Here is a 27,143-nt window from a genome sequence, read left to right as displayed (position 1 = left end):
ATACAGATAAACACCTTGTACAGTCATTTTAGGAGGTACACACTGAATTTGAAATGGTGGGACATCGTTACATACCAGTTGCATCTTCCTATGGAGATCACTTTGTGGTATATGCGGACGCTCTATCGTTTTAATTGTATTTCAGCAACGGCAGGTGCTCAGGCGTCAGCTACCGACATGGGTACGTGACAGACAGTAGCGTAGCGAGGGAAATATTTGGGGAGCATTCTCTGGGAATTTCGCATGGAGCAGGAGGATGTCACCTTCATTCTCCTTCACCAAAAGCAGTACCAAAGGTAGATTTTGGATAGAGTTGAATTCCCAAAACACCCCGCTCTGACTACGTGAGAATGGTGATAGACTGCTTGCACCGATTGAACGACCATTTCATTCCATCCCATCGTGAAGGTCTAAAGTGTAGCAACAGTGTCTACTGACATGTGCACTGTCATGATGTGCACATCTAAAGAAGTGTAAGATACCGTTGAGAACGGAGTTAGGCCCGGTTTCACCAACGCCGATTAACACTTCAACCGAGATCAACGGTCCCTTAACTTGAATTTAAAGCTTAACTCTGCTTTACAAAAGACAGCAATTGTTACTGGAACATTCACCACGTCACCAACTAACATTTGTGCAATAGATTTAAGCGCTAACTTCACGTTTTAGCAACGCTTGATTCAAAGTTAACCAGCGTTGGTGAAACCAGGCCTAAGAATGACACCAGGCACCGCCTCTGAAATTCCGCATACGACCGCAAAGCAAACGTCCCATGGACGGACACAGCACTACACGAGTCGAGAATGTAAATAAGAAGGGCATTTCGACTATTGAGGGAGTGCTTTATCAGTGTTATCTGTGTGCGTTGTGCTGTTCTTGTACGTGTTTTCCTCTTGCATTTCAATACAGTTTATAAAACTTGTGTCGACACAGGTTCTAATGCGGCAGCTATTCTATGAACTCGAGTCAATAATGCACACTTTATGAAACAATATACGACATTAATTTACGACATTATCTACTGACATGTCGAGCATGGTTTTGAAACCGTCCACAGATTGCAGCACAGATCACCGATCCATGCAGTGTTTTTCAAATAACATATGCCTTCTACAAGTTTAGCATTTCTGCGCAAGCAGCATATGTTGAGCGGGAAACATGTTCTCGCAAACACAATTGATAACTGCCATTATGGCAGCAATGTGTCGATATCTACAAGTTATAGGCTCGATTTTGCCACTTCGAGACTCGTATCCCACAGCCGGATGAATGATCCCATCGGAATATGACGCTGATGGAAACGTTAGAAGAGTTGCAGATTGTGCGCAGTCCACAAGTTCTGATTGGCTCACTCGTTTACCTGTGTTGCCTAATGCATTGTATTTGGTACCGCAGAAGTTGCTGCCGCTCGTGCTGAACGTCCTGAGGAAGTAAATCTCGTCGATGAATGTGAGTGCGAATATGGTTATCGCTATTTCTTCAGTGAGCAACTGTGTTAGATGTCTTATCGCCCTACTACATCACGACATACAGTGTAACGTCTCAGCTACTTAGATGTTAACTATCCCGTGCAAACAATGGTTTGAAAACCGAAGCGAATACGGAGCGCATATACTTATAGTGCCGAAGCGAATACGAAGCGAACAACAGATTTGGATATTCGAATACGAAGCGAATACGTGTAGAACCGTAGCGAATACGAAGCTAATAGCTCCAAAATGGACCGGTTTGCACGCATAGGCGGAGTAGAAATCAAGAGCGAACGTACAGGAAATGTTAGCAGACAAATGATATGTTTTAATTCGGTATACAAGAGCCAAATCTCTGTTAGTATCTATTGAGGAGGTAATGCGTTCGAGAATGAAGCATTCCAGGACGAAATGGTACTTCACCACCATTGTTCTGACATAATAGAGGGCAAGTCTGGACCTCAAATGTGAAGTAAACAGGCCTTGTCAGATGGTTCCTTATATCATTCCGATCTATAATGCAAAATGTTTCGTTTATATTCGACTCCAAGGATTTGTAATGCAATTCCGAACTTGCATCCCTTGCCCTCGACTGAAAGCCGCATTTGGAACAGTAGTGACGTCAGGAGCGTTCTGTTCCGGCTTCTGCTTGACTCCTCTCAGCGGGCTGTGTCAACACCACTTACGTACACAAGGCCCCTCCACAGCTCCGTGACGTCATCCTATGCTGTCCGTCGGGAAGCCAACAATGGCGTCCGCTTGCTGTGGTTGCGTTCGACAGAGATGCTATTTCGAAGACGAATTCAAAATTGAAACAGCGAACGAGCGTGTACTTCCGAAAAATAGGATCCTACTGCAGTTTTTGTGTCCATAACTTACGGAATAATTGAGTACACAGCGGCAAGCCCAGCGACTTACAGCTTCTTCTGTTATGAGTACACGAAAGCACGAATAAAGGTGAGTTGAACAGCTTTACTACTTGTTTGGACTCGTGTAGCTTTTAATACTTCGTCAGGAACAGTTCTAGAAGGGTCTGTCAGTAGCATACTTCAAAATACGTGCAAAAGTTGTACTTTGAGGCGTACAATGCAACATATGCGTAATGCATAATGCGTACGATGCAACATTGACTACGTTATGAATGGCACCCGTTGAACGCTCTGATCAAATGGCACTATTAGTATTGCTGCTTAATGTTGCTCAACAGCGTGTTTACAGCTAGATCGTGTTGAAACGAAAGTTTCTATTGCTATTGCTATCTTCTTCCTCCCGAATGTTAAGCGTAATGGCGCTGGATCTCTCTCTTCGATTATTCTAGGAAAGGTATTTCGGAATGTTCTCTTTTTTCTAATGCAGAACTTGTCGAATTACGATTCATAAACAGCAGTACTGACAACAAACGGCGTATGCGTTTCGGCTACAAAGGTGCTGGGAATCTTAAACGTTTCGCATTCTGTTGCTCAATGTTTGCTTCGTTGAGGGCCTTGAATGTCAGTTCAATAGCACGATTGTTGTGGCTGTTTCTCTTAAGCACATAGTAATTATACAGTGACTAAATGACGCTCGTTCAACGTCGACTTCCTTGTCAATGTCATTGAATGCTGGTTAGAAGAAACTCCTTACAGTGTGCTTTTCGTTGAGCCTGTTGTTGCAGATACATTTTAGAGGGGGTGGAATGGGTTAAACATTAAAAAAAAAAACTTTGATTTACATTTTGTCTGATACATTTGAGAACATTGTGATATCATTCCCTGGACTGACTTTCTTGCATTTGCTTCAGTGCTCGCTTTCTTTTTTAATTTCTCTTTTTTTTCTTCTCAGGTGCCTCTTGTAACCTATGCTGTGTCAGCCGGCTGAGGCTGACAAGCTATGTTGACCTTGAGGCACGGAAAGAAGACGTAGTTACTGAAGGTCACAGGGCTGACTCGATAATGATTCCTGGTCTTTACGTGACCTAATGTTCCTAGCGCTCACGTGTTTGTGACATGCCTACGCCTTGGAAATTACATATTTAAATGTGTCAACAATAAAATTTCCCTTTAGTTGTGAGTACGCAGCCTTCCTGTCTGTTTCTTCTGTCCTTGTCTCTCTGCTGAAAAAAAGAAAGAAAAACCTTAAGTATGACTTACCAACTACCCAGTTTCTCTACCCGCAAGGCTCATGGCGCTAGGGTTGAACGCGCCGATTTCTATGTTTGGCTCAATCGTGACATCGAAAACACCGCTGACGTCACAGAGAAACGAAAACCGGATATAGGTTAAGCGCACGATGTCATTCATTAGTAAGTTCTAGTATATCGAGCGCTATCGCCTTTGCGTACGTAACGGATAGCGTTGGTGGTTATGGGCCGTGCGCAAATCTCTCTCTCTGTTGTGGGCGTGCGCAGAACCATCAACGCTATTTGTTACTTACGGAATCGCCTTTTAGTAACAATGTACTAAAACTCTCTATTTTCTCTAAAACGGGGAAGCTTGCTCACTTGGACGATAGCACAGTCGAATGCAGTCGGAATCCGAATACCTGTGGAGGTTCGGACTGTCACATTAAGGAAAGTGACAGGATAAGTCTATGGTGCACTCAAACACTGTGTGGTGATTTCGCTGCACCACACCGGCATTGCTTGTTCTTGCGTGATCTTCTCCCCGGCGAGTATTCGAGTATATTCGGTGTGCAAGGGATTGGATCGATTTCATTCGCAACTTGAATATCGAAATTCATATTCGCTTCGGGATTATAATCCAACATATAAGTATTCGCGACGATATTCAAAAAATGGAATATTGCCCAGGCAACATTAGTGTCTCGCGAATATCCTGCGAATGTTGTGAATGTGCGAGTGTTGGCCACATACCGAAAGAACCATGGTCATGCGCAAGGGCACATGTTGAACCATTTGTTAAGTTGTTGCTAGTGTTTGACATGAGGTCGGTGTCACTTTCCAGCGACTTCATCAGAGTAAGTATTCACTTCCGCATTCCAGATCAAGCAGCGCGACACTACTGTTTCCTACACTTTTCTGGCGTCACACTCGCAACATTAAACAAGGTACTTCACCTAACGTGTCACAAAAATGTGTTAAAATCTACTTGCATGAGAAGTCTCGTCTCAACGGGACACTTCCGCAATCTTTTACGAAGACACAGGATCGCTTGGATCATTTGTTTAGGTGCCAACGTTGATATCCATTTTATGATGTTCCTGCAACGTGGCAGTGCAATGTTCCTCCAATGTTGCTATGGAACAGTGTCTGAACGTTCCTGAGTCACCTTCGAGCAACAATTTCTCATCCAGGCATCTGTTCCGTAACATATAGCCGCGCAATATTTTGCAAGACAGTTGTGAACATGTTACCTCAAATATTGTGCGAACGTGGTTAATGTCCCATTCACAGTTTGTTGCCAGCAACGATGCTGGAGAACATTTCCGCAACATTGCGACAGCGTCCCAGTCCCATTCCTCCAACACAAATAAAACATGCAGGGAACGTTTGTGTTATGTCGCTGCAACATTGAGAAAGCGTGACAATCATATTCCCTCAACGCAAATAAAATATGGAGGAACAGTTGTGTTATGTTGCTGCAACATTCAGACAGCCATAATTTTTCAACAAGATTACCCTATTCAGGCAGCATTTTTGTTATTTTGCTGCAACGTTCAGGCAGCGTTATAGCCATATTGTTCCCACACAAATACAGCATTAAGACAACGTTTGTGTTATGTTGCTGCAACTTTGAGAGAGGATTACAGCCATATTTCTCCAACACAAATACAATGTGGAGACAATATTTGCGTTCTATTTCTGCAACACGGAGACGGCAATGTAGAAGCAACATTTGCATTGTATTTGTGCAACATTTAGACAGCATTGCCGCGATGTTTCTTGGAAAAGAAATACGACGTTTCAGGCATCATATTCGTAAGGTGTCCAGGTTTTGTGAAGGGGGCCTCGTCCATTCCTCTCCGTTAATATACCATGCAGTACAAGTCTGACTCAAAAACATGGTACTCGACAGGAAGGGATGTCAGGAATGTTGTTGGGTATACTTGACTCGTTATAGATACATGGGTTAATTGCAAGTGTGCATCATCATCACCGTTACAAATGCTTTACGTCCCACTACACCTAATGAAAGTACCCCAACAGTTTGTGTTTCAGTATATGCTCCATCGAGTGGGACGCCCAAGCGGTTTGCCCAGCAGAGTCTACCTCCATAGACAGCTCTCCTCCTTGATGGCAATACAGGTTTCCCCCAACCCCAGTCAGGAGGGAGGGGCACGGCACCTATGTAGTCACGCATTGAAAACTGTGTACATACGGTGCAGCAATGTTTGTTGCATTGTTGTGTGCACGTTGCTTGGTTGTTACAAATGAATGTTGCAAATGAAGTCGTGGAGATTATTGACGTTAAGGCAATGTTGCAGTATGACATTGATGAAATGTTGCCATACCTTTGTTCTGTGTTCGACAAATATGGGTGCAACGCTTTACAATGTTGCACGAACGTTGTATAACTGTTGCGTAAATGTTGTGTTATGTTAAAGAAATATGGCTGTAACACTGTCATAATGTAGCGAAAAGTTACTCAAATGTTGCCACAACATTGTGTGTGCGTTGAAGAACATTGCTGTAACAGTGTCAAAATATTGTGGACACATGCCGGAAACGTTGCCGGAAACGTTTGCGTTGGGAAAACATTGTTCTGTCAGAATAGTGCAGAAATGTTTTCCAGCAACGTTGCTGCAACTGATTTTCAAAAGGACATTAGCCACGTTTCTGCAACGTTTGAGTAAAACATTACCACAACGTCCCAGCAACAAATTGTGCTACTGCAGACGTTGACGTCAGCCATTAGTCATTGGCGCCAGCAGTATAGCTCAAAGTGTCATCGCGTCCTCGTCCGTGATGGGATGTCCGGAGGAGATCCGGAGACTGTCATCATGGGATCTTCCAGTGATAGTCGTTTGCGTACATCCTGCGGCCGCCAGCCGGAGGACATATATAGGAGAAGTAAATTAATTTAACAATGCGATGTGCATTTCTATGCCTGCGCCCATTAATTAGTGTTTCGGTTTGTTTGTCAGAACCAAATTCAACCAAATCAGCAGTGATCATTTATAAACTACAAAAATACTACAAAGAGAAAATACAAAACATACAGTGGTACAAATACAAATTGAATGATTTCATCCCGACGGATACTTCATGGACTGGGTTCAATGTGCGATAAAATATAGCTTGCTAGACCTTTCATTGTGATCTTGTTGCCATGAACATTCGTGCAACGTCCCTGATAGGATGCTGCACGGACTATTTCCGTGGAAGATACAGAAAAGTGATGGCATATTACAGCGCGTGCTTCACTTTCGGTGGAGGTTTTAAATCAACTAAGTAGGAAACACGGGTGTTACCTTGGTTGTATCCTTACCATACAAGGAATTCGTCACTGGTGTGTTGCTTATACATGAAATTGAATTAAACTTAGGTACCTCACCCTTGGTTTTAACTGCGATGCTGGGAGGACTCTCGCACATGCGGGAGATTCCAAGATAAGCAATATATAGTATGCGTTTAATCTGTGAAAGGAAATGCCACTGTTGGATATTCCTTTCAAAGTCGGCGGTCTTAAGTTTTACACTTAGTGGCACATGGCCTTTTGTATTTGTTGCTTTTTATGCCACTGCACCCATTGTTCGTCATAAAACAATAAAAAATGAGAGACGGAAAATGACAAGCTGGTGGCCGAGGTTGAAAACTGCAAGAGAGAGAGTCCGTTTCTACTGTAACGTCGGCACACTTCTAGAAATGAGAAATGAATGCAGATTTACTGGAGGATTTTACATGATCCTATAGTGCTCCTCAGAGTACCCAGATATTGTCCCTAGGACCATCTCTGGAGTCTCATTCTAACACTTTTCTAACAAATTGAGGATCATGTGGGGACATTCCCAGGATGTCACTGCTGTCCCGCAATGACATCCTCAGGATGAGTGAGGGATGTCAGCGTGTTCTTGGGGATGTTCCGTGCCCAAAGGTCAAATGGAGATGCACGTTTCACTAAAGTACTCAGTCATTTTCTGAATTACTGACTGATTTGTCGTTCCAACGCAAATTCGAGTTCGAAGGGGCAGTACCACCGTGCCTTCTTCTTTTCTAACTTCAACTTTCTAAGGAGTAGGCGTCTTAGGTTCAAGCGTCATCCGCAAAGCATCGCCACCCGCCAAGTAGCAGCCCCCTGCGCGTCGCGAATACAATGCCACCTGCAATATTTTTTTCGGTTTTGGTTTCATTTCATGCTGTTTCGACATTAAACAACAGGATAGTCTTACACAGAAGTGTGTTCAACGGTGCAAGAAACAGGCCGGTGAGCGCACTGGTCGTTTCACACGATGGACGCCACCTTGGAACAGGAAAACGGCTTTTACGCGGTAAAGGGCAATTACAGACAGGGAGACGCAAAATTTTACAAACTTTTGTCTGCGATGTCTTCCGTAAAATAAGACCATCTTTTACAGTGTAAATTGTGTGATTTCGCCGCCTGAATCCCACCCGGGTGCTTGACCTGACCCGTCAAACCGCCGAAGATGATGAACAATAACACAGAATAACAAACGATTTATTTACTGATCGTACAACTTACCCAGTCAACACACATGGTTGACAGAATGTAAAATCCACGTTGAATATCGTTCAACAATGTGAAATGTGAATTGCGAACATGAATTTCACGAAGATTTTACGTAAAATTTCAACATGCGAATTGCAATGCGGGAATTCAACGCTGATTCAACACTCATATACCAGCAGTGGAATGGAGCACGTTATGACAGCGTTGATACTTACGCTGGAATTTAACGTAACCGAAAACGTAGAACGCACAACGTTGTTTCTGCACAAGTTTTACCTCAGGATTTCACATGCAAAGTGTACACGCAGAAATCACGTTGATTTATCATAAGTAAAGCAACTGCATTATCCAATCCATTTCCATCCACGATCCAATTCAAGTTGGTTCTTTCAAAGCGAGGATCGGGGAAGCCGCATCAGAAGCCATTCTCCACAGATCGTAACCGCCATTAACTGATGCTGGATTTTCAAGTATATTTCGCGTTTACGGCTCCTTCTTCCTTGTTTCGTGGCTTCTTTTGGTTTCGAACCGGGTTGTGCTGGTGACAGTGATATCGGTAAGCACAGGTTTCGCTCACACTGCTTGGACACACGAGTTGGTTTTGACGGTTACGACGGGCTCTCTCCACTACCAGGAAGCTGACTCAGAGATTATTGCAGCTGCTGGCAAGTCTAGTGTGTGCGGTTTACGAGTGATTCGTAGAAAGCGCAGGTATGTGCACGCCATATTTGAGTTCATAATTGTGTTTACATTTGTAGAGTGTGCACTATTGGCCACTATTACATGGTGGACTCCCGTGTGCTGTCAGGACCAATAAGAAGAGGGGGGGACGACTGAGTCCGAAGAAGGTCGGGATGAGAATGAAGGTTTAATTCCGCGCTCTCGTGGTTGTCGAGCGGACAATACCGATGAGAATGCAGAGGATGAAGACGATGCGCTACAGGTGTAACCCCGCCGTCAGATGTGACGGAGGCGCATCGATGGAGCTGGTCCCCACGAAACGCGCTTGGACTTAGGGGAAGAAGGCGAAATGTCGACGGTCTGAAGGGCAAGGGGGAAGTCTTCGTTTTCCACCAAGGCCGGCTTGACGCGGTCGACCGAAAGTGTGTCCTGGCGGTCGCCTATGTCAAGCACCATGGTCTTCTCGGACCGGGAGATGACGCGGTAGGGTCCTGTGTGTGTGCGGGGGGGGGGCTAGGGACTTGCGAGGGCTTGGAGCCCGGAGGAAAACGTGCGTGGCATCGGCGAGAACGGCTGGAACGTAAGAGTTCCGACCAGAAGGGAACCGTGGGGAAGCAGGCCTAAGGGTCTTGAAGGGTCTTGACGTACTCAGAGTGGCTTGCGGCTGGGTTTCAAAGGAGGTGGGAGGTTGCTGGGTGACGAGCTCGGCCGGAAGTGGAGGGCGGCACAACCTCAAAAGCAGGAGATGGGGTGGGAACGTGGGCAATTGTGACTCGTGAAACCTCAATTACCCGGTCGGCGACTTCAGCGAGTGCCTCCGCGGAAGAGTCGAGAAGTGCTGCGAGTAGCATTTGTGTCTGCTGAGGGAGCCGGCTCAGGAAAAGTTCTTTCAGGAGGGATCGGTCGAAGGTTGGAAGCCGAGGGCCGAGGAGGCTGTGCATACGTCGGAGCAGCTGACTGGGTCTGCGATCGCAGAGTTCTTCGGCTGCTAGCAGCCTGCGCAAGCGCTCGCGCTCCGACGTCATGATTCTCTCCGTGGCGGCCTTCCGAAGGTCGTCGTAGGCGTTGGGGGTGGGGGGTGCCGTCAGAATATCTGTGACTTCCACCGCGATTTCCGGAGGTAGGTTGCTGACTATGTGGTGAAACTTCGTAGCTTGCTGGGTGATGCCAGTCAGCGCGAACTGTCTGTCGGCCATTTTGAACCATAGGTCAGGATGAGCGGTGAAGAATGAGGGAAGCCGAAGAGCAACACGGGCAATGCTTGAAGAAGAAACCATGGACGTTGCCGCTGTGGCCGCCGTGGCAGGGGTGGATGTTTGGGAACCGTCGCCTGGGAACATTGCGGTGTCCAGCTTGCGACGTTCGGGTCACCAGTCGTGGTGTCAGGACCACTAAGAAGAGACGACTGAGTCCGAAGAAGGTCGGGATGAGAATGAATGTTTAATTCCGCGCTCTCGCGGTTGTCGAGCGGACGATACCGATGAGAATGCAGAGGATGAAGACGATGCGCTACACCCGCATTGTTTTTCAGCGTTGTTGGCGGTTTCAAATTTGTTCGTGTGGTAATATTGTAAGTTGTATTTCAGGACAGAGGGCGATGTGTGAATGAAAGGCAGACGTTGAGCAAAGGGTGAGCCTGTACACAGATGAAATGTAAGTAAAGTTTTCTCTTAGCTGTTCGAATTGATCTTTTGCGTGGTTGTGTTCACTTTATGCAGGCGTAGTCGCAAAGAAAGAACACAGCCTGGATGCCGAAACGACGTGGCTTCCCGCGAGGTTCTAGTGCCTTTCAACAATTAGAACGGTCAGTTAACTGTTATTGTTCACAAGAGAGAGTATGGAAAAATGTCTCAGTGCTAATAAAATGTAAGGAGAATAAAACTTTACGGCAAGCATATTCTTGTGTCATTATTTATGACTATTATGAGGACATTCTGCTTATTTGTGAAATAAAAGCATCGAGAAATAACATGTATTCAATAATTAAAAAAATGTAGTTACGTGTAATTTGCATTTTCATCGCACGTTGATTATACGTTGTCAGTTTGCTGTTAATTATTCAACTTTTTCAACATTGGTATACTATGAATTAACGCGTAAACTACGTTTCAGTTACGTGGAATATGCGTTCTGGTCGCTGTTAATTTAACCCCTTTCTGGCTGTGACATTAGCCAGGTTGAATCAACGGTAGTTGTCAACGTTGGTCCTGCATTCACATGGTTGATTTTAAACGTGTTTTCAGCGTTGAATTTGCAATGTTGTGTTGACTGGGTTATATGGTAGCGAATATCTTGTTCGCTAGGAAAGCAGCTATCCGTTCCAGAGCCAGCAAACAACTGCCGTCTTTCCCCCCCTCGCGACCCTCCTTTCTAGCCTGAAAAGGCGAATCAGCAGAGCCTTACGATTCACATACACCAGCGCCACACAAACTGAAAAAAAATTCAAATTCAGGTTGTATAACATGATTCTTCATTCACTATTGCCCATTATCAATTATTTTGAAAAGTAATATGTCCGCTCAGAATACTGCTGAGGTAAACGCGCTAAGAGCCAGCCGTTCTGCATCCATTTTACTAATTCATTTTGCGTTTTCGATCATCTTGTGAAGTAAAAAGTTGACTGTTACGAAAAGTACTTTTCAATTAGAAAGCGTGATCCCCTTAAGAACAGACTAGTGAGGACCATTCACGCAACAATGGAGTACACTATCTGCGGTCGTGTCTCAAGGAGGGAAGAATCTGTCACACATCGCCTCCGCCTCAACGTCAACCGCAGTCCGTCACCGCTGTTCAAAATGGACCAGCAAGCCACACCTTTATTTTCTACCTGAATCGTTGAGTCAGATATTCGTCACCTTCTTCTCGACTGCCGCGGTTCCAGGTCCTTTCGCGACAAGCTCAAGCAGGGTGTCGGAGCGAACCGAAAACCGGAACCGAAAACCAAAAAAAAACGCTATTTTGCTGCGAACCGGAACGGAATCGAAACCGTATACGTTTTTTTCGCTCAGGAGGGAAACCGAAAAATATATTGAACGGTTTTCGGTCCAAGAAAAAACTTCGCCGGTTTGGACTACGGATAGGCGAATGAAACAGACGTCGTGTGCTCTGAAGTCATGTCATGGATACTATTCGAGGGTTACGGTTACGGTGTAATGTATGTCAGTATACTATTACCCTTAGGCTCCCTTTGTAATGGTTTATCGTTCGCGCACGCACGCAGATTTTGAGGTACATGTGACTCTCTAGCCGTGGTGCCAATGTGCCGTAGTGTTCGTTTTAATTTGATCCCCGCAAACTCTCCTCAACAAAACAGCGACCCATGGAGGCTGCATAACGGCTCTCTATCGGTAATGTCGCGCAACGCGTCCCTTGTTTGAGAGCAGCTAAGTTGAATACATCTACGTATACGCGAGGGCAAGCTCGTGCGATGTGGCAACTCTTTTGTGGACAGGACACGAAGAAAATAAAACGGAGCCGTCGAGCGCGTTTGTGAGTGAAGGTATTCCTCGATTTGCGTCGTACTCGCGCGGTGGTGCTTGCTGGCTAGACAATAGCAAGAGACATTCGGATGGGACGCGATCGCTCCAACCCAGCAAGAAAGTACTTTACGTATGACATCACGCCAAACAAGTCCGTTTGTAGCATGCGCTTCAACAAAGGAGAAAGCCCATTTGAACAGACAGTAACCTACAGGAACCAGGAGCTACCAATTTCACAGCTGTCTATTAATACCATGTACGCGGAATAAACGGGTTTACATTTCGAGTTTGTGTTTCGATTTTTTCGGTTTTGTTTGTTTGTTTGGGTTTACACATCGATTTTTTGTGGGGATGAATATTCCCAGCAGAAGCCGAACCGGTTAAAAACCGGTATGAACCGTTATTTTTTTGCTCCAGAGCAGAACCGGTACCGGATCGTTTAAGATGTAACCGGAACGAAAACCGGAACGAAAAACGTTTCGGTTCGACACCCTGAGCTCAAGTCTCGCATGAGCAGTCTCGGATACTCCATCTCTCTCGCGACACTAATTGGCACGCGGAGCAGTGGTGTAACCGCCGTGCTTCTCCACTACCTTCCTGATACCGGTCTCTTCAGCAGTGACATCGCGTGTGTGACGGCGGAACACTTTTGATCTCGGACCCCGCATCGCCCTACTCTCAACTGCCCCAGGAATACACACTAAGGAATTATTTAATAACGAACAGCAAGACTTCTTTCCCGGCTGACATTTCCTGTGAAAATAAATATATCCCCCACCCCCCTTGAAAACAGAGTAATAACTGCATGCGGTATAGACACCAGGATGGCATCTCGATGGCAGTTTCTTGACTCCATGCTGCCTTAGATGACCCCTGCAAAAATATAATCAACAAAATGCAGTGTATGGCTAAACCAGTAAAGAAAAAGTAGACTATCTGCTGCGTATCATACCGTACACGTGATCGTATTACTACAGTCAACACACTACTGTAAATTCGACGTAGAAAAAACGTTGGATATCAACAAAATGAATGTTGAACCGGCGATGAAAGCGAACGCGAAATCATGATGTCAAATGTTCGCTCGAAAACACGTTAATTTAACAAGTGCCGATCAACGTAAATTTAACGTAAATGAAATGCAGTTTATATGTGAATACAACGTACCACATTGTACGACATGAGAGCATAAAATAAACAGCGCTTTACAACGTTCCTCCAACGCTATCATGACGATGAAAATTACACGTCCAGTGTAATATTACATGTATTTTAGTATATCCCCTTAATACTTTGAATGTCCCTGTAGACATCCCCCCCCCCCAAGTCTAGTATAAAAATAATTTCGCAGGAAAGTGGGGAATAGAATCACTTTATTACCCAAAGTACATATGGGATAGGTGTTGACTTGAATTTGGTATAGCCCTCGTGTTTATCTTCTGGACTATTGGCTTGTGGTTGTGCTGGGTCCTCAGCTTATATGTACACGTAGGCACTTGGACGTTTCATCTGTAAAAAAATATCTACCTGATGAGCTGCTCATGCCTGTGTCAAGGCCACTTTGTGGTTATTTATGTTTGCAATCCACACAGCGTCCGTTTATACAGATCACGATCACAATATCGCCACCTCATGTAATTAGGAAGGATCATCGATGTTACTCACCAGTATAATTAGCTCGTATCCTGCCTGCTAGCGACGCAACTGTAGCCTCTGGTCCCTTGTCGCCTTACCTGAACGGCTACCGATTTCACTGTTCCTGCCTGTTTCCAACCTCTGGAACTGGCCAAGTATAAGTTCCGCTGTCAAAACAAACTGAGAAAAATAACACAGACATGATACAGACATATTAACGTTTGAGAATTTTCCGATTTACGTAGCGTTCTTACCTGTAGCGCATTAGACGATAAATGATTCCAAGCTTACTAAAAGAGACACTTTCCGAGTTCCTTTTCCTAAAAGAACATGTAAGATGAAAACTACAGTGAATCGACCGCAAATTAAAAGTAGCACACGCACGCTAATGTACCTACAAGCATACCCGGGATCGTTTTCATTCTCATGAACTCGGTGGGCTGAATCGACTGGAAGAACAATAGTCTCAAACGAACGCTAATAAACAGACATCACGGCCGTTTGCCTGTTTAGGCTGTGACAGCATGTGGTGCATCCGTTACCTACGAGGGATGCTCACTTAAAGCTTCACAAACTTCAACCTGTGCTGGAGCTCTACGCGATGGAAATTACAGCACTCCTCCAAGACATCGAAACGCCGTCATGTTCCTCGACTCCATCCTCCAGCGGCGTCTGGAATAATTTGAAATTAACCGCTGCAACGGCGCAATGTGCTAGAGCATCACGTGATTCTCTCGTCTGCGCCTCACGAAAAAATACGCCTTCTGCGCAGATTACTCCTGTGGCCGGGTGCCAGGCTGGCGGTGGTACGGTGGTGTGTGTGTGTGGGGGTCTCAGACGGCAGGGGGGCAGAGTTAAGAGGATGGGATGAAGGCAGTTGGCGGAGAAAAGGGGACTCAAAACGCCCAAACTTTTATTCTTCCTTGAAATCAATGGAATTTGATCTTATAAAAAAACGTGTCTGGATTACTGGGAGAGCAGCTACTGGTTTCCCATCAGCTATAGGTTTCTCACGTATGGAATTACTACAATATTCATATTTTCTTTGTACGATCTCTTGCAATGTTAACACTAGCAGAATCATGCAAAAGCAACCTTGGTAAAGCGCTGTTGAACGGTTTGTGCGGCAGATCCGCATTGTTTGAGCCTGCTTTTTGCTAAAGGTATGACGCAAAATTTTCGCAAAAGCGACGTTGTATATTCGACGTTGTCCTCCTGTGACTTTCTATGATAATCTACTGTGAATTTGTCTGCAACAATCCACGTTAAACATTTGACATGCTGAACTGATTACGTAAAATCAGCGCGGAACCAATGTCCGCATTTTGCGTTCAACATGGTTCAGCAATATTCAACGTACCAACCAACCATGTGTGTTGACTGGGACCATGTCGAGTATGTTGGTGGGTAACTTTCCTTTAATGGTTTCTTGGCACATTCCATAATAACATAAAATAGGAAGGTATCGAAGGTCACGAATAATATGAACTATATCGGGGGCGAATGGAAATAGCTTCGGAAAGGCAATGTCGATACCCTCTTTCACCACTGAAGCTTGTATGCCGGCACGATCGTGCACAGCTGCTGCAACGCGTTAGTCTTTAGATCGCCGATCTGTGCAAGCTCCGTCGCAAAAATAAAACCAAACCTAATCAAATCCGACCGGTGTTTTTCCTGCAGACACCATGTGTGAGCTTTTCTGACATACATATATGATATGTCTCTGATATATCTCGCCCGCGAACAATGTCTGGAAGCGTTTCGTGAAATCGAGCTAAGGCTAATTAGGGTAGTTTTCGCACAGCTAGTGCTACTGGTGCAACAGTCGCAGTGGCATTGCAAGAATGTCATCTGAGGGACCATAGATGTATTACTGCGAATTAGGTATCGCAACTTTGACCGTCGAAAGAGAATGCACAAAAAAAAAGCTGCTGTTCCAGCTGAATGCTGTTCCAGCGGCAGTCAGAACTCAGCAACTGGAGAGCATCTCCCACTAAATTTCGATGAACTTCAGAAGTTTGCATGTCAGCGTTTTGTTCTTGCGTATTTCGTTTCCAGATGCCGAGTGTTGGCCTGTGTATCAATTCTTCTTGCAATGGTTATGCTCGTCGTCGCCGCAAGAGCCTGGATGCTCCTCAAGCAAGGTAGGAACACTGGAAATAGTATCTTCCTCAACCAGTATGTGCATGTTAACTGTGAAATAATGTGCCCTCGTGTAGCATGTTTATGCCAAAGCCAAATTTCAGACAGCAAGATATATTCGTGTCTTCCGACTGCCCAGTCAGTATCATTATCTAGCTAACCACCTTTTTTCTGTGTCCGCTTTTGTGCTGAAAAGTGCAGCCTTACTGGCTTGTGCTCCATGTATCACAGTCATAACGACAAGGCGGCTGTGCGTAAGTGCAGAGAATGCACAGCAGAGATCCGATCAAGAGTGATCCGTTTAGAATCATGCAGGTGATACACTGTTTGCCCCTCATGTGTCTGCTGAAACTGATCTGCTGAAAGCGTTTCTCTACTAATTTCTCCTCATTTCTACGACTGTCGTTCTGCCGTGTTGATAGGCATGTTAGCGGAAAATAAGGTTTCCCGAACGACATTTCGTCCCTCGCGACAAATTTTCTGACGGGTCAGACCGTTATCTGTTTCGGACTCAAAATTAGCGACAACGTTTATTCTGCAACAATTCCGATTCGTTTGCTCCAGGTCCTGATTTTTGTCAGAGTTGCTCGTCTTTACAGATTCAGGAGACATCCATCATCGAGTCCCATCGACGACGCCAAATGTCATACATGGCACATCCACTACAACGCGTAAGTATTAACATCAATTGAAAAGTTTGCAGAGTTAAGGACGATACTGACATCCAGAATTCAATCCCAAACCTCAGATGATACGACGACGCCAAAACTCTCACGTAGCACAACCACCACAACAAGTAAGTATGAACATCAATTGAAACACTTGCGTATGTAGGGATAAGAGAAAATATTGACATCCAAATTTTAAGACAATGAAAAAAATGGTTAAGAAGCAACAAGCTCATGAACATTATTCATAATGTAAAACCCCGACACCATATAGGGAAGACGAAGGGAGACTTGGTGTTGTGCCTGTCCGTTGGTGGTCCGTAGTCTCGAGTATTTATATGATGCAAATTTTAAGATTGAATTTTAAGCATGTAGAAAGAATACCATCATTCATAATGCCAAAGTAACATAGAAAAATCAATTACCCTAAATATCCACGTTGTCAGTCAGACACTCCAGAGAAACGCATTTGATGGCTTTGTTTTGCATCACCGGAAGACGCGACACGGCGTGGCAGCTGACGTCATGGAGATTTCGGCTCCCGATGAACACTGCGATCGCCATTGTCATGTTTACTGAATTTGCAATCTTCTTTGTTCCACTGTTCATTGAAAAACCCTGAAGCCTTGCTCATGCGATTAGCATGAAATGAGTTGGGACACCTTTATGGATGCCGTTCATTACATATTGAATAATGAAGAAAAAAATATTCTTCTACGTGTCGTACTTAGCCAGATAGAAGCCCTCGAAGACACTATCGACCAAAGAGCTGGCCTCACAGCGCTCAGAGCTATGTCGTTCCCATTGGCCACCGTAAGCACGTTACCTCTCGTGCGCCGCCCCACTCGTGACGCCAAGGGTTGTGATGTCAGTGCCGCTTGAGTTTTCTTGTATTCTTTTATTGGTGTTAACCAAATTACGCAAAAGGGGTAGGAACTGTTGCAAGAACGAATTAACAGACAGCGCAGGGTGCCATCTCGACATGCCGGTCACAATCCACAATCAGACACAGGCCCGTAGGAACGCTCTCTCTCTCTTGCCTCCATTCTAGCGGGTGTTATATTCTTACGGCTATCAGAAGCAGGTAACATTCCTCCCTTCCTAATAGGTTAGCCTGTCCGGTGGTTTTACTGACCATGCACTTCTGGTTACAGTTACCAGTCCTCCGTTATCACAAGATGCAGGATCTTTTGAACATGCTCTGACAGTTGCCAGCTATTTCCTGGTCACACATATCCAACTCAAGCCAGAGATGCACTAACGCGTTTACCTCTTCCAAATGTCAGCCTTCTCGCTTAAAGGAGGCATTTGATTTATGTGCCGTTTCCAAACATCACCACTTACTAGAACCATGTCGTTACGGGGGCCTAAGCTCTTGACCACTACCCCAACAGTCCATTTCCTCACGCGGCCATAGCAGCATACCACTACCTTCTCGTCTTTGCGATATCTCGTCTCTTCGCTGCACACTTTTTTAGTAACACTCACAAGCTTGACCAGGTCTAGCAGTCTGCAAATATCTCTGCCAAGAAACAATCTTACAGGCGACTTCCCCGTAGCCGCAGTTGGCGACCTTCGATACAGCATAACCAATTCCTGCAAACAGTCCTTAAGGCTTGTCACTGCATGGTCCATTTTTGAGGCCCAGCTTGATACTTTGAACGTATCTCCCTACTTGCCCATTTGTTGCTGGCTGAAACGGAGCTGTGACTTTGTGTTTAATACCCATGCTTCTTAGAGAGCCTTTGTCACTAGTGTACCTGGAAAGTCATACCTGCTGAAGACTTCAGGACTTCAGGCAAGTGTATAGCCTTGTATGTGCTCCTTGACTGTGTTCAAAACGCTTTTGGACACTTTGTAAAAAAAAAATTCCACGCAGATGGGTAGCTACTTGCTGTTGGACTCTGCATAGTCTATATGCACTCTTTGCCATGCTGTTTCCGATTGCTTCCATTGAAGTTCCTGACACAAGGGCGCCGTTTTCCTGTGTAGTAAGCCCTGCGTGCAGCTATTGACCATCTCATCTATATCAATGCCTGGCCACCACACCAAACTTCTAGCGGGTGCCTTCATTCGTGATGTTCCGAAGTGCCCTCGGTGCAGTTCCATGAGGACCCTGCTGCTACGGATCGATGGAATTAACACTCTGTGTGCTCGAAGGATGCAGTCCTGTTGCAGCGTGGACTCTTCACCACCCCAGTTCCACTTCTTGGCTTTGTTTACGCCAGTTTTGAGTTCACGGCTCAGTTCTTGCAGTTCTCGGTCCTTCTTTTGCTCAGGCAATTTCAATGTAGGTCACAGGTAGGCTGTACACGTACTGTAGTTCAAACAGTTCAGGTTCCAGAATCGTAAGCCTCGTGGAGTCGCAGAACCGTCTTTGGATTCGGATTGGTAAAATTGTGGATTCCTCCTATTTCTAGTCCTTACCTGTTGACGGCCATATAACCCGTGAGACGTTTTCCTTCTGCACACGCGTTGGCTATGTACCATTTAGAAACCAACTGTACAGCTTTCCTTGGTGAAACTATAGGAACACTCGACAATGGAACATTTCTCGTGTTCCCGAATATCGCCACTTTGCACTTTACTGACATGTGTGGATGTGTGGGTGTTGTTTGTGTTGACAAGGCTCTCGTTCTGCCTGGAGAAAGGCTTCGGCGATACGTAAGGCATTATTGATACCAACGACACTTGTTGAGCAAAGCGAGCTCTGAGTCGTTGATCCTGTAAGGTGGTGATGAAAGCCGTGAAAAGCAAGGAACGTGGCCAGAGTCTTATTTTTGTATTCGGGTAATGTAACGCCGGACCGCTGCATGCAAAGACATTGGCATGCAAAGACAAAGACATTCGTCTTCAAAGTTTTACACATCTTCTTAATGCCCGGACACGTCTGTTGGAAATATTCGATGGGACTTCTCTCATCAGTTGCGGACGGATCAACGAGCCTCGAACTGTGACACTCTGTGCTCCCTAAAATCTCTACCAATTGTCCAGTCGACAACTGGCGTGATTCCAAAAATGAAGGAGACACACGTGAGGCATCTCTTCCGGCTAAAGGTCAAACGTCCGTTGCACCAAGAGCCTCAAACTCCCAGCAGATGCTTGCACAGACTGAGTAGCACACGAACTTCTGCAGTAGCAGATGAAGCTAGTTACTTGGGCTAGGAACCGAACCGCAATTGACCCATCGTCACAGTTGCAGAGGAACTGTATATTCATTCAAATGAAGTTATTCGCAGTGCGGTTTCAAACTCGAAATCTCAGTCGTTCTGACTCGTGTCAGATGTAGATGTTCAGCACTGCCCCGCTTTGTCTTTGTCATCTAAGTCATTATGTAAATCTCTTATCCTGGATCATCTCATCGCTCATAATTGTAGATAGCCCTTAACCGCTACACTCACTTGTTATCGTCATCCTCCTCTCTCTCTTATCCTCATCTCTCACACACTCACCATAGTTGTGGCGCTCTTTTCCCTTTGCCGCCTTTGTGCCACTACACGCATAATGTCTCCCTCTCTTGACGTGCGCGGGATGGGAACGCGCACGATTCAGTATAGCCGGCTAGCACCACTGCAATCGTTATGCGCCTTTAGACGCAAAACATACCGATCACTTGATAATACGATGGCAAAAAGCGAATGAACTGAAAAATTACTACTTGGCAATAGAAATTGATGTCGGTTAGATGCAATCCGTTCCATCAATATAACGCATCAATGTAACTCATACCAAATTTCATTTTGACGCCTAATTGACTTCCGGTTATAAAAAAGTCATAATATGTGCGAGCACGAATCCTGCACCAATGGCGGAAGAGTACAAATGTTGTGCTGCTGTACAACTGTTTATACACGTTGGCCCCACACAGTTCCCATTGAATCCATTTCACGAGGCGCACTTAACCTTCAACTTGGTCGTGCCCGAATCCGCATTTACAGGCCTGTAAATCTCGCATTGCAACAGTTGCATCGTTGTGCTTGCACCTAACAACAAAGATGTTTCAGCTTTGTAATAGCCGTTAGCAACATTTTTCTGAGACGTGCCCTACGCTGTAGAAAACATATTTTCGGGTGAATCGTCAGCACTCTGCCCTCCTGACATGCGAAATATGCAACATGGCAAACAAATAGGAGCTAGAGTAACACGTAAATATGAGCAGAGTGCCACTGATGCTTTTATATTCAATTACAGCTACGAGGGGTCCCCTGACCGACAAAGAACTCACTAAACTGGCTGAAACGCGCCCCATCACAGTCCTCTTCATCGGTGATCACAGCTACAGCACGATATCCAAGGAACAATTCATGATATATGCACAAAGCCAGCTTAATATAGTAAGTGTGAAATAGATGTACGTACTGCGTTGCTTACGATGGGAATGTGTAGAGAGAAGGTATGTTTCTGACATTGTGGGAGAGGTTATCTTCATGATAGAGCTTGCTGTGAAAGCTATAGGGCTCGGTACTTTTTTTAAGCAAATGGATACGAAATACTTGATTGAGTCCACTTTCTGGGGTTCACCGGACCCCAAACTCAACAAAATGTATTTGTCCCGAATTCATCAACTATGATGCATTCTACTTGCTGAGTGATTGTCCTGCTTGTCCTACCATTTCAGGAAAAACAACTTGATTGGATCATGATGATGATGGTGATTACCCAGCCAAATACGCGCCTCCCACTGTGCAAAAAAACACCAGAGTACCTAAAGTCAGGTGTAGCAGGGATGCGTCTGCTCTACCGGGTGTTAACTCCTCGGCTGAATAATTCGTAAACAGGTGGTACCAAAGCGGACCTTTCTTTTTGGTTAAGACATCTGCCGTGAACTGAGTTGTGAGCGGCTCATTTGCATACCCTCACTAATAAACGATTTTACTTCACACACCTACGGTATATCTGTTTTATGTATGGGGACCTTCAGCGAGAAAAATTCCAAGAAAAAAAAAACTCGTCGACGCTTAGGACTTTTTCGAGCAATTAATCGGTTTCGGTTTACATATTTCTTGCGCGGAGTAGTGCACCAATGTGCTCTTTCAATCGGCTATCCGCCTGTCAATGTCGTGTTCATCCGATTAGTACATAACACGGGGCGACGGAAGATTAGGAACAGCAGCACGATACGCTTTGCTATGTTTGGCATTCTATATGAGCGTGACGCGTTCGTTTTTTGTCTGTTTGAATATATTTCGCTGAAGGTACCGATACGTAGGACAGCGGTCTTGAAAGCGTGCAAAGTAAACATTAAAAATTAGGATGATTGATTTCTTAGTGAGCCTATCCATATGAGCCGCTCACGACTCAGTTGATGACCCATGTCCCAAGCATGTTTACGAAAAAGAAATTTCTTCGATGGCCCCACCTCTTTACGAACTATCCAGCCTGGGGACTTTCGTGAAACAACCGGTATATGCCGCACTGCAAGAATGCCATCTACTCTACACCCTTTCTCCTGTGGGACGATATACGTGCAACTGACTTCCCGCTGTCTTAATGACAGGCTTCCTGACCATAAACGAAGCGATAAATGCAGGAACTCCGATGTCTACCTTCATCATCTAAGTTGCCGGTCATGTAGACTAACACGAGTACTGTTTGCCATGAGACCATTGACAAACAAACAAAAACTCTTGCATTTAATGAGTTCTTTGCTTCTGTATTTACGCGTGAGGACGCGTCCTCTGTGCCATCTCTCCGTCCTCTTACTCATGGACGTGATTAATGCTGATGGAATAGTGAATATCATTGACAGATTAAAGCCCTCTGCCGCAGGTATTGACGACATTAACGTAAAAGTACTCAAGAGCATTAAATACTCCTGCAGTAGCTTCGTGTCCCTCATTTTCTCCCAATCATTACTTACTGGGACCGTGCCCAGCGACTGCAACGTAGGCAAGCTCGTCCCGATCTTTAAATCTGGCGAACGTAACCAGTTGAACTATCGTCCCATTCGCCTTACTAATGGCTGTTCAAAAATAATGGAATACGTCCTATTTTCAAACATAATATCATTCTTGGAAACTAATAACCTTCTCTCACCATTCGAACATGGATTCCGAAAAAATTACTCGTGTGAGACCCAATTATCTAGCTTTTCTAATGACCTACTTTCCAACATGGATCATAACTGCCTAACTGACGCCATTTTTATAGACTTTTTCAAGGCCTTTGATTGTGTGCCTCATGAACGATTACTTTACAAGTTAGCCCGCCTACGTATAAACCCGCCCGTCGTTGCTTGGATTCGCGATTTGCATGAGAGACATGAATACACATCTGTCAATAATTGCTCTTACCCCGGGTCACGCGTTACCTCAGGTGTCCCACAGGGAACTGTCTTGGGCCCACTCCTCTTTTTGATCTTCAATAACGATCTACCTGATGGTCTCTCCTCTAACATACGTCTATTTGCCGACGACTGTGTCGTTTACAGAAAAATATCTAACTCCTCGGATCAATCACTGCTTCAGGACGGCTTTCACCGCGTTCAGAACTGGTGTTCCGGCTGGCAAATGCAACTAAACAGCTCTAAGTGCAAGGTCGTTCATTTTACGAGAAAACGTTCCTAGCTTTGATTATTACATTAACGACCTCCCCATTGAGTCCGTAACCTCCTTAACTTATCTTGGGATCACCTTCACCTCTGATATGTCCTGGAAGGAACACATAACCAAGGTCGCCACCAACGCTAACAGAACCCTCGGCTATGTCAGGCGCAATCTTCCTCCTCCCGTCCGCAACATCCTCCCGTCACAGTAAGGAAAGTGGCTTACGGATCACTCGTCCGCAGCAAGTTAGAATATGCCTCGTCCATCTGGAACCCTCACCAAGACTATCTTTCGCGTGGGCTCGAGAGTGTTCAAAACCGTGCCTGTCGCTTCATATGCTCTAATTATTCTTGTCATTCCAGCAGTCATTCCAGAAATGAAATCTAGTCTTCAGTTACCTCTACTTAACATCCGTCGCAAGGTTGCACATCTTACACTACTGCACAGAATTTACCATCACCTTCCATTCCTTAAGGACATCCTCATAACACCGCCTTACTACGTGTCATCTCGCATTGATCACCCATACAAAATAAGACGTCCTCAACGCAGAACATTAGCTTACTGCTTCTCATTTCTGCCTCTCGGAATAAACGAATGGAATGGTCTACCCGAATCAGTATTAAACATACAGGACAGTGCTTCATTTCGTTCACAGTTGTCATCATATCTTCTTTGCTAATGTGTTTTCACTACGATGTTCACTTTTTGTATATTTTTTTTGCATTAATGGCTTATTATGTATTCATTTATTTCGAATATTGAATTTATTTTGAATTATTATTTTTTATTTGTATGCAACTTCAGGTTTGCATCATGCTTGTAAATCTTCATATTTTGTCAATTTATCCACTCCCTTATGTAAAGTCCGCATGGGCATTTAAGGGGAAATAAATGAAATGAAATGAAAGCATAGCATTGGCGATTGTATCGACGGCAGGTTGTGTCAGCAATACCACTGTGGTCCTCGCCCCGGGTGCTTCGCGACTTCGTTTGTCCTTTTATTCTGTCCTAAATGAATGTTCCGCAGATTTCCCTGTAGCATAAGGGGAAGCGAAAAAGAAAACCGTAAAACAACCTTTTCTGCCGCAGAGCTTTCTTCCGTGTTTTATTCATTTCTAACTGTTGAATGAATCAGATATCGGGCGACATATTCTCTTCTAAAGAGCTGTCTATGCGGCTTTCTCTCCCCGCTCCATATCTCTTGACCTTATATATTTGCAGGGGTGTGATTTCTGCGCAGATTGCGCATTTTTGCGCCCAGGCGATGTCCTGCTACATTCTGTTAAAAAAAGTCAAAGTCAGTCCAAAGTCAGTCCCCCCGCCATCTTGAACAGCAACAATACTAAAACAGAAGTGGGTGCTTGCACTTGCCATAGCCTAGCTTACGCGTCCGGCTAACCTAAGTGGCTTTGTCGACTATCGAGTGAGTTCAAGCCCATACTAAGCTATTTATCTAAATCAATCCGAGTCCACATGGTTCCGGTTGTGCTTCTGGTGCTACATGGTCTGCGGGCGCGCTCGAACACGTATTGCGGTGCCTACATGGCTTTGGTATTGTCGAAAGTAACAGGTAATGACCTCGTCGTTTTTTTTTTAAAGACAGCCCTGGAAGCTGATATTACAGTCGTACCCACAGGAGGGAGTCTCCTTCATTAACACATGCCGTGCGTCTCTCGGTCGCACTTTTTTTTGCCGGCCTGGCTCAGCTTTTTGCACAAAAGAATTTCTTACTGAGGGGTCTTTTGTTTGGTCTGCTTTTGTTTAAAAATGATGTCCTTGTGTAAAATTGTACACGTAGATGTAGGTCGCATTCACAGTCATACTGTTTAGGACTTGTACATGTTAACAAATGCATACTCAATTCATGACATTCTGCAGACCGCTAGATCGCTTTGTTTTCGTCGATGTCTGAAAACAAATTCAAAGGCAATTGTGTTCAAAAGGCAAATGTGCAATTGCCTTAAACTGCGCCCCTGTCCTGAAAATTGGCTTTCATTATTCTAATTTACTACGAATTGGTACGAATCCAAAAAATACAGAGCGAAAACTGAGGGGTGACGTCAAAAATGCAAGAAGAATGTCACATCATATCGAGGATCCCAAACGGTATGAAATCAACAACCTTTCGAGAGACAGACCCTCCTGTCGCAAACCAGAACCAAAGCAGAACCAATACTTGTAGCAGCCCTAGCAAGTCTAGAAAGGCACAGTGCAATAGAAATTGCCATCGAGGCACTTCCGAGGCACTTGATAACTAAAATTCTTTTAAGCAATTTCTATGTTGTACGCCACTTTACAAATGTGTTCATTATTAAACGTTTCGTGAAATATTTACCTGACTGCACTTTTGTCAGTTTATTGAGATTCTACCAAACTGGTTTTTGTTGCTCCAAACCGGCATTTCCGCTGCTCAGATTTCTGCTCCAAAACTGCAAAGTCCAATCACACTCCTGTATTTGTCCCTACAGTACTAAAAGTTGTTTTTGAGTTGTTGTTCGTTGTTGTGTGTCTGAGGTTTTCATGCGCGGACCTTCACCCGCCATCCTCTCGGTTCTCTGAGAGATATTTCTACTTCTAACGAATCGTGTACGTAATACGTCGCTAACAAACACTAGAGAGTCGCTCAGAACGCTGAAGGTCATACCAAAATCCGGCTCACACGTGCAGCGATATAATGAACTACGCAATGGCCAGACGGGGCCGACGGAACCGCAAGCGCATGCTCTCTCAATCTATCATTCACCCACCTTCCCAGTGGGCCAATATAGCATCATCCACACGACAGTGGTATCTAATACACTACTCCTGTTCTGCACTAAACAAAATCCCCTGCATGCTTCTTCCCGCAACACGGGCGTTAAAAACTCGACACCGTCTATGAAGCCTATATTAGCCTACACCACTGACACGTCATGTTTCGAACTAATCTTCTTAGGTTTATGGGATAACGCATGCACTACGGTATCCCTACCCTCTCCTCTCCCAGGCTCTCGCTCACACAATTCAAAAATTCAGGAGTGTCACTCGGACGATACAGCTCCTTCTGTCGAATAAAATAAAATGAATAAGGTGCAAAAAGTGCTGCAATGTTTTACAGGACGGACAGCGAGGAGTCACACAGAAACAAGCGCAAAGTTATGTTTTCTGTGTTATTCTCTTCCGAAGCCAAAACAGATCTTTTTAATTGCTTTTAACTCCCCACCGTAAATTCGAGAGTCCTGCTCGCCTGCGACACAAAACGAAGGGTGAGCTGCCCATCTTTCTTTCGGTTACCAAAAGAAAGAAAAAAATACTCGAAGCGAGGAATTGATCTAAGTATTAGCTCTGGATCGCTTCAAAGTCCGTTTCTTGCACTGCAACATAATCGCGCGTTACTGTCCTTTCCACGAGAAATGCTCCATGTACCACAGACAATCGTCCTTTTTGGAGGCAGAGAGTTTTACGTTGGAACACTCTTTATTTAAGAGTAATGTCCATCTTGTCTCAGGATCGGCCGAAAAAACAAAACAAAAACTCTGAGCAGGTAAATTAAACAAAGTATCATTGCTCGCCCCGCTAGCTACCTACAGGGACGGGCACAGGACGAATCTGAATTACTCTTCACGGACAGTCCACGATCGTTATCCCTAGGACGTTCTGGCGATACACCTCGATACATGATGACACTGTCAGGACATCCTGAGGACCATGTGTGTTCTCGGGCATCGCATCAGCTGTAGGAAGCGGAAAATGTTGATTTAGGGAATCAGGGATAAACCACAGAATAAAAATGGACCACTTACTTGGTTTCCGGGTGGAAGGTGGACAGCTGCCGTATTATGCCACCTTGAAATGCATTTATTAGTTGCCTAAGAACAACTACACGAATGACGGTGGAAGGAGATGATTCACCGCA

At 44.8% G+C, this 27,143-nt stretch overlaps 1 protein-coding gene across 1 annotated transcript in view; it reads left to right on the top strand.

The window, feature by feature from the left end:
• The first annotated feature begins 4,420 nt into the window (after nt 1-4,420).
• LOC135394551 (uncharacterized) overlaps nt 4,421-27,143 on the top strand; it is a 33,130-nt gene continuing 10,407 nt past the window's right edge. Inside the window, exons 1-5 of the mRNA XM_064625354.1 lie at nt 4,421-4,424; nt 15,949-16,034; nt 16,632-16,703; nt 16,781-16,828; nt 20,892-21,034. Coding sequence (XP_064481424.1) covers nt 15,986-16,034; nt 16,632-16,703; nt 16,781-16,828; nt 20,892-21,034 — 312 coding nt within the window. The 5' untranslated portion in view covers nt 4,421-4,424; nt 15,949-15,985. The remainder of the gene's footprint in view (nt 4,425-15,948; nt 16,035-16,631; nt 16,704-16,780; nt 16,829-20,891; nt 21,035-27,143) is intronic.

Source organism: Ornithodoros turicata, chromosome 1 (genome assembly GCF_037126465.1).
Source record: "Ornithodoros turicata isolate Travis chromosome 1, ASM3712646v1, whole genome shotgun sequence".
Classification (NCBI taxonomy): Eukaryota; Metazoa; Arthropoda; class Arachnida; order Ixodida; family Argasidae; genus Ornithodoros; species Ornithodoros turicata.
The sequence above is the reverse complement of the archived record's forward strand: the minus strand, read 5'-3'. Positions and strand labels throughout refer to the sequence as shown.